Source organism: Mus caroli, chromosome 2, assembly GCF_900094665.2.
Source record: "Mus caroli chromosome 2, CAROLI_EIJ_v1.1, whole genome shotgun sequence".
NCBI lineage: Eukaryota > Metazoa > Chordata > Mammalia > Rodentia > Muridae > Mus > Mus caroli.
The window spans coordinates 107,429,359-107,438,353 of NC_034571.1; the positions used below are offsets into that span (position 1 = coordinate 107,429,359).

Genomic DNA, 8,995 nt, shown 5'->3' on the forward strand with positions numbered 1-8,995 from the left:
AGTGTCCACACTTTGGTCTTCGTTCTTCTTCAGTTTCATGTGTTTTACAAATTGTCTCTTATATCTCGGGTATACTAGAAATAGTTCTTTAAGAAACACCTGCCTAAGTGTTCTCATTAGCTTTAAGCGTAGGACTACTAAAACCCAAAAGCCTGGTAAATTTAGAGACTGTGAGAAAGACGAGATGCAAGAGAAAAAAGAGGAGGGTCCTTATGAGTTTATTTTTTACTGTAAGAGTTTATAGCTACAGAAGACTAATGATTTCTCGCAGAACTGTGGTGTTTTCCAATTCGACCTTGGCTCCAGTTTGAGATTTACAAAGGTCACTCCACTCTCCTTCAGTCCACTTCCTTCCCTGGACACATGGGTGCAGGTAGCATAGTAAACGAGTATACAGGCCACCGCTCTGGTGTAAGGGAGAGAGGCCGTAGTAGAATAAAAGCATTAATAAGAAAGAACCAGGACAGAACAAATCTGAGCGCAAGGCATGCTAGGTGTGATACAGACAGCACTGTACAACCAGCATGTTCCAGAGAAAAACAGTCCAGACGATTCTCGCTTTATAGTCTGGGGTAAGTTAAAAGATAACAGTGTCCGCTACCATTATTTCAGGTGCAAAGCAACAAAATATATGCAAAAGTAGGAAGGAAAAATAAATGGTAACTATCATTCTGGATGTGTGTTGCATTTCCAGAGAAGAGACTCTAATTAGCAGCGAGGAAGATGGGGTCAGAGCCCAGCAGAGAGGTCTGGACGGCAGATACGGAAATAGAAACAGAAGTTGTGAGATGAACTGACTGCATAGGACAACACTCAATGTGAGTCAAAAATACAGCAAAGAGCCCAAGGAACAGACATTTTAATTGAACTGTGTAAAATGCAAGTCTGATCGAGTTAATTTCTCCTCCCTTCTTGCCAAATTTATTGTATATTTGACAGCTTAATATCATGTATACTTAAAGTATTCAACTTAGAGGTTTCACGTATGTACGCATTTCAGAGTATTCATCATATTAAAATTTACTAACTTCCTATCACCTTACATAATTACTATTTATTCTGGGGATCGGCACTGAGGACTGAAACCAGGCTCTTCTGCTGGTAGGCAAGTGCTCTACCATTGTCCTACATATTCTGAACCCCACTTACTGTTTTCCAAAATGGTAACAACCACTTCTGAACAAAGGATGCTGATCCATGCCTGCAGTCCTGTACTTGTGGCTGAAGCAGAAAGCATAGCACAGTCTGAGGCTAGTCTAGGCCCAATTTTGAGTTGTGACCCAGCCTGAGCAGGAATGTTGAGACACTTTCAAGCTGCCCCTCTGAAAAGTAAAGACTTACCCTCTGTAGTCTATAAATCTATACAATATTTATAGGTCAGTTGAACATAATATAAAGAAACCATTACCCAAATAAAAACTGAAAGTTAATAAAATGCAAAAGCTCTCAGGAAAGTTCAAGCACACAATACAGTATGATCAGCTATAGTGACAGTTCCATGCACAGGATCTCCAGAATTCGTTCATCTTGTAGAACCCATTACTCATACCCTCCCTCCTCCTCAACTGCTCTGTACTCTTTCCTGACTTTCACACTTGTAGATTCTATAAATGAGGTCATGTAGTATTTGTCTTTTCCCCTTTCCAGCACTGTTCATTGATTATCCATTCTCCTGTGTTACTGGCACACTTGCAGAAGTGCAGTATAGAGGATTGAATTTACTTCAGGGCTCTTTGTTTCCTATTCTGTTCTATTGGTCTATATGATTTTTTAAATGACAATATCATATTGAAAAATAATGCATCACGAGAGGGTATCACAGCTTGAAATTTATATATCTGTATACAAATATCCTTATATAAACATACATAAATAAGATAGATATTCATATATATTATATATTTGAAGATATAAGTGTAAAGTACTTTGGGAATGGAATATCAATTTTTTAAAAAATTCAAAGAACTTATCCTTATCAGAATCAGATATTCCATGGCTAACATTTGTTATGATGCCTTACTTTATCTGAAGAAACACTATGCTAGTATTAAAATAAACAAGGTCAGCATTCTTTTTCTCTGCTGTTCTAATCTATAACTCTACTTATAAAACGAGAAAATGATGCTTCTATTTAGGGACATACAGTTGTATGATTAGTTGCATTTGTATTTCAATCTGAAGATTACATAAAATCTACTTAAAAGTTGAGATATAATCATTGATTTTATTTCTTAAGTCAAAAATGGTAAATAATTTATGGGACAATTGGGTATGGTAAAACTTTGAAGCTTAAAAAAATCTGTACTAAATTACTCTAAGTGAAGGCAGATTATATTTAAATCAAAATTAATTATACTTTAAATCATATTAAGCAATCTTTTTAACGAAATAATTATTTGAACCAAGTTCAGGTATAAAAATTGTTAACTATAGAATATAAAAGAATAACATAAATTGCTTTTAACCTTTGCTGTTCAGCATTCTTTCTGGGAAGGCTATTACAATGTATGATTTTAATTATGTCCATTATTATCCAAATGAATGACAGAAGAATACAAAGAGAGAGAGCAATAATTAACATGCCTTGGCATGGCTTATCTGGGCAGTTAGAAGCAGAATCAGATGAAGGTAATGTATAGAATGCCACAGTGTGCTTGCGTGGGAGTGGAAGCCAGCAATTGGGAAGGCTACACAGTTAAAGCACATGCTCTAATTAGTATGGGCATCTCTATTGTGAACCCACATGGAGAGACTTTAAAAACTATGCATTAAATTTGGAAAGAAAATCGTAGTTAGCAGCCTTCTGAGAGAAGTAAAGGGTTTAAAAGCATCTCAAGCTACTTAAAAGAAAGAGGACAGTAACTACGAGATATTATGCATCATGACATTATCTGAAAAGTCAAAAGAGAAATCTGCACATAGCCAAAAGAAAAACTGAAAACAGCTCCATAGAACTGTTCATGAATTTGTTGAAAGTGTCTAGATCATCTTATAATATGGTATTTAAAAAATAAAATACCAGTGATATATTCCTGGGAAATGAAGACTATGAGGAAGAAAAGGGAAAAAATAACAGGCAGATGAGCAGGCAGCATGAGTGGAGGTGCTGTGCTCCTCGGGTAAGTGGTCTCAAGCCAGAGGTACACAGTGGCTGGGCACTTCACTGGGTCCTGTGTTGCACAGACCTGCATCCACAGCTTGTGAGGAAAGGACTACTCCAAGGGCATTTTGAGAATAACCAGTGGTGCAGTGGTAAAAAGCAATCTCCTAGGGGGAAAAAAGAGAGTGACTTGAGAAATTCCATGGTAATAAATCACCCTGGCCAGATGGTGTTCAGCTGAGAGTTCCTGAAGGAAATAAAGTGTGACATGCCTGAGCATCTGAAAACTAGCAACTGTGTCTAAGCAGTGCTGTTTTGTTAATATGAAGCCTTTCTTTAGGAAAGAACAACAATGAAATTAAGATTTATAGAGGTATATATGAGAAGCTCTTGTGTTGATAGTGGAGAAACTGATAGAGTCTAATTAAGAATAGTTTCCTTCTACATCAGGATAAGGTTAACTGGCTGAGGTCAAATCGCCCACTGAGTCTATAAAGAGAACACTGTTTCTCTCCATCCTATTAAACTTATCAGGAAATGTCAATAAAATACTAGATAGAAGCAAAACAGTAAATGTAATTTATTTGGGAATTACATGAGGCTTTTAACAAGGTCACATGAGACTGTTGGGGGACATAAATAAGCACAATCTTTAGGAAGAGAGGCCACAGGAGAAACTTCTGCCATTAATTGTCAAAGTTGCTAAGTAAGGAAAACAAAGTTTCAGGAACAATTTCTCTTTTGTTCCCTAGCAGTGGATCATGGGCATCTTCTAATGATAGCCAAAAGGGTGAGAGACTTAAGAAAGTGTACAAAGTCTGAAGAAAGAAAATGGAGGTCACCAGCAGCATAGATTTCCTTCCCAGTGGGATATGAAGATTCACACCAGGGACAAGTGGCATTGTGATACTGAGGAACTCCCAAATTGAGAAAGTAAACTCAAGTCCAGTAGGCACTAAGGGATAGAAAAAATATAACCAAGTGAATATTCACGAAATGGAAGTCTGAAGGCCACAATTCACATAAGTTTCTTATTAGAATGTGGAGTCTAAGCAACAGATTTCAAAGAGAACAACAAGAGCTGCTGTTAGCACTGCTGGACTGTCACCCTCAGTGGGGTCTTGGACAGTTTATTTACTAAATAGTACATATGTACTTGCCCAATACCAGGTTATTTTAAAAATAACCTTCTGCAGAACAAACTACTTCCATACCTTGTATTATATTAGTCAAAAGTTACAAAAGGGAAGCCAGTCTCCATTCTTTAGTTTTCCAACCTCTTATTACCTTTTCTGTCTCAACAAAGAGCCCAATTATATAAGGAAAGAACAAGGGCCAGAAGTAGAAATTTGCAATTCAAGCAAAGACCTGAGCACCCTCCTATGCCATTACATAACAGCACTAGATGCTCCCAGATCACACCAAGACCCCTTCACCTGTAACTTTTCTTGCTCTTAAGCACTGACCTGTGAAGCCACAAAAAAGTACTAGCAGTCTTTCAAATATTGCAGATTGCTATTAAAAATACCCATTCTCTTTGGTACAGTAACCCACAGCCCACAGGCTAAACAGCTGACTCTTTAAATAGTGTCCATACAGTACCACTGCTGGCCCTCTGTTGCTCTGCTCACTGACTTACTGTTGATTCTCTGTGCCATTTTCAGACTATTCATACTTCTTGAAGAAGAAATTTCAAGTTATGGTAGGAAATACAAAAAAGCATAAAAAATACTTTAACTTTTTTATGTTAACACTTCCTGGAAATTTCTATTGTTTAAGCATTGTAATCTGTGTTTAGGGTATGTTTTATATTAATATTTTCTGCAAATAGCCAACTATTTATGCCATCTTGCCCCTACATTACTAGAACACTAATTGTAAAGAGAACTACTACTTGCAAACACAATACTCAGTATTAACATTAATTCTACCCTGACAATCTGCTTAGCTTCTCTGCCACCTCCAAGTAAAACTGGCACAAAATAACCATAATGTAAAAACTTGCTAAGGATGTTTTCCCAAGGGCTAGCAGTTAACAGTATCTACTTCATAGTATATACTATGATATAGTATATAGATATCCCTGCTGCATTTTTCCCTGGTTGGATGTAGTAGCTAGATTTATCCAGTTAGTATGAATCAGTACTGATTCTATTATCAAAAGCATCAGCATTTTGAATAACCTCTAAGCTACCAGCAAATGTAAAGAGCATGAAATTCAAGCACACAGTTATCTAAGTGGCTAAAAGGGTAAGAAGGGTTAGGTAAAGAAAGAATGGTGTTAAGTATCCAGGGGCCTTCCTTCTACCAAGTTGATGCTGATTTACTATTACGTACATTTACTTAAGTAACTGAGATCTGCTGTTTTATATCTCTTAGGTACACAGTCTGGCATCACATAGGATATATGTCCCTGAAACGTATAAGAACATTACATCACATTTTAAGTAGCAATGGAATAAACTCTGAAGGCTAAAGAGATGGCTTGACCATTAAAGGCTAGGCTCACATCCAAAAATATAACAATGGAATCTTAAATATTTTCTTGAATATAATTTTGATGAGTTACAACTATAAAAATCAAAACAATCACTTGACAAGAGTTTGAGACTATTGGAGAAAAACAAACAAACAAACAAACACAAAAAATACAAAGTCTCTTCTCCATGGGGAAAGGGTTAGGGATTAAAATTTTACTTTGGAGCAGAGTCTAAGAGTAACTCAGCCTTTTTAATTTGGAAATGAAAATGATCACAAATGATATTTCAAATATGCTAAAAAATTCCAAACCTGTTCAAATATGTTGTTGCTCAAGTAAAGCTGGAACTTTCTCAGTGGAAGTAAATTAAATAGAAAAAGACAGAAGTCATTTGGAGTTGTGGTGGTGCTGATGAATGCAGAAGGGAGTTCTGAACATTCCTTACTGTTAGCAGAGCCTACTTCTTCCTGTCTGCAGTCTGTTATGTGGTAATGCAAATAGTTGTGGTAATTTACCTAAAGAGAAACAAAGATTTTTTTTTGCCACTTGATATGTTAGGCAACCTTCATCCTTAAAAAAGGATGCAATTCTGAGGCACAGCTGAATGGCCCTGGAGCACACTGGATCCATTACATTTGCTTGTGTCCAATTACACCTGCCCAAGGCAGGTGAGAAATGCATTATGATAAGGTCTTTTTTTATACCGGAGCCAAAAAAAGAAATAAAATAAAATTAGCGATTTCCAATCTAATTAGTATTTAAACCTTTTCTTTTATATACTCGTTAAGACCTTTATAAAGCTGGGCTTTTTGAATCACCATTATGATCATGTTTTTAAGTGTTTGATGCAAACATTTCCTTCTAGAAAACCTACTTAGGTATCAATGTCAATCACAGATGAGTTTCTTACATCTTTCTAGCTTAACATTTTAAAGCTAGTTTAAAATGTTATTATTTAGAAATAGCAGCACTGCTTAAAGTTTTCTAAACATGTAACTACATCATATCTGAAATATCCTTTGCAAAGCATGTAAGAATGTGAGGCTGTCAAAAACAAAACAAAACAAAACAAAACAAAACAAAACAAAACAAAACAAAAAAAACTAGGTGGTGGGAAAAAAAAAAGAATGTGAGGCTGGCAAAAGCCCCTACAATTTAATCACAGTTTACATAATGACTTTTTATGAATGTATCAAAAATATAGATCATCCATGATAAATAAATAATATACAAGAGAAAAAAAATCAAGGAAAACCTATATGTATTTGTCTTGAGCAGCCTCTGAAGGAGACACCAGTAGGCAGGCTAGAGACCTGAATCAAAAGGAAGATCTGAAATGCACAAGAAATGATAGGCGGGATTATCACTAAGTCTTTAGGAGACCTAAAGAATGACTTCATGAAACTGGCAGCAAAATTAACAATATTAATGGACCACTAGTGAGATTAAAAACTAAGTCATGTGGTATGTACCTTTAATGCCAGGACCAGGTAGTATGACTATGAATTCAAACTCTGCCTGAGCCAGTTATTATATTGTAAACAAGCTAGCAAGCAAACACACAAGCATATGACAATTCACTTCCCCACATAAAACAGATATAAACACATAATTAAAATATAAACAATTAAAAATATAGGATATAAATCATGAGGCAGATGAGTCAAAATATTTCAAAGCTTGTGTTAGGTAAAAAATAGTGACAATGATGATAAATGCTGTGTTCTCCATAGTATCATGAAAATGGATTTCATGTGAAAGAAAAATTAGTCAGACAGAGTAAAAGAATTTATCACCAGCAAAGCTAAATTGAAGAATATTAAAGTGAGTTATTGAGGCAGGAGTAAGTTATCCCAGAGTTAAACAAGTACATTAAAAGAGAATAAAGTACAGAGTAAGGGAGAAAGGAGGTAATATACATAAATGGTATATAAACAAAATAATACATTAGAAAGATAGATACAGGTGTAGATTAGAATGCAAAGTAATACAACACGTCCAGGAAGGAAACAGGGTTCATGTACAGTAACCACTAGGCAAGACTGAAACAAAGTAACATTTAACTAGCTAATTAACAAATATAAGAATGGAAGCCAATTAATAAAAAAGTCAAGAAAGAGGAAAAGTATATCAAATACCTTTTATTATTCAGATAAATAGTAAGTTGACTATATAAATTTGAGTCCAATAAATCAATAAACAAAACCTCAACTCTAGAATTGTTCCAAAACTGATGCAGAGCAGAAGCCAAGCTGAAGATGAAATAAAGCATGAAACCCTAACAGAAAGGCTGTTTAGTCAACAATGCCAGAAAGCTTATACTGGAAGGCAAAGGCTTCTGAAAACTAAGAGCTATTTTATAAAAAACAAAGGGGTAGGAGCTGAAGGGGTCTGTAACCCTATAGGAGGAACAGCCAGTACCCCCTGAGCTCGTGTCTCTAGCTGCATATGTAGCAGAAGATGGCCCAATCCGCCATCATTGGGAGGAGAGGCCCTTGGTCTTGCAAAGATTACATGCCCCAATACAGGGGAATGCCAGGGCCAGGAAGCGGGAGTGGGTGGGTTGGACTGCAGGGTGGGAAGAGGGTATAAGGGATTTTTGGGATAGCATTTGAATTGTAAATGAAGAAAATATCTAACAAAAAATTGTTAAAAAACAAAAAAACAAAAAACAAAGGGGTTTGTTTCTCTGGGGAAAACCTAGGACAACATAAACCCACATGCAGTTAGCAGCAGGCTGCTCCTTTGTTTTCTTTGTTGGACACAGAATTCACTATGTAATCCTGGCTAGGCCTGAACTTACTATATACCAGGTCTATCACTATAATCTTCAACATTTAAAATTATTTAAAAGAGACAATTTTAGAGAAAAACCCAGTTTATCAAAGTGAAACAAGATTTGATGAACCTGAAATCTAACCTAGAAGAGCAAAAGCATTTCTCCTAAAAGTTTCTCCATGGAGATGTCCACATTCAGACGGCTTAACTTCAAAACACTAAGGAAGAATTAATGCCAACTGCAGGGAAAATCTTTTGGATTTCAGAAAAAGAGGAAACACTTCAAAGCTTGTGTTATAAAGCCATATTACCCACACTTGTCACTCTCTAAAAGGAAATTCCAGACCGGTCATCTTATAAACTTGCATGAGAAAATCGTGAACAGGGCCAGGAAATTGAATCAAGCACTGCTTAGAGAAGATGACTTGTCACAGACATGTGACACTGCCCAACAGTGCAGGACGATGATCTTAACAGATTTACAAAAAATACAATTCTATAACCATTCGTATTTCCTAAGTGCTCTCTGAAGAAGATTATCTTAGTTTGGTAGAGATTTATAATAAGCATGGTCACAAATTGTCCAAACAACAAAATAAGAATTTGGATTTAACACTCCTTTTTTTTTTTTTGATTTT

The 8,995-nt window shown here is 35.9% G+C and overlaps 1 protein-coding gene across 3 annotated transcripts in view; it reads right to left on the minus strand.

Moving 5' to 3' along the window:
* Positions 1–8,995, minus strand: part of Dph6 (diphthamine biosynthesis 6) — a 139,202-nt gene that overhangs the window by 27,987 nt on the left and 102,220 nt on the right. The window contains exon 6 of one of the 3 annotated variants that reach the window (XM_029474393.1): positions 3,623–4,055. The exons of the other annotated variants lie outside the window; for them this stretch is intronic. Coding sequence (XP_029330253.1) covers positions 3,787–4,055 — 269 coding nt within the window. The 3' untranslated portion in view covers positions 3,623–3,786. Of the gene's footprint in view, positions 1–3,622; positions 4,056–8,995 lie in introns of those variants that run through there. 3 annotated transcript variants of the gene reach the window in all.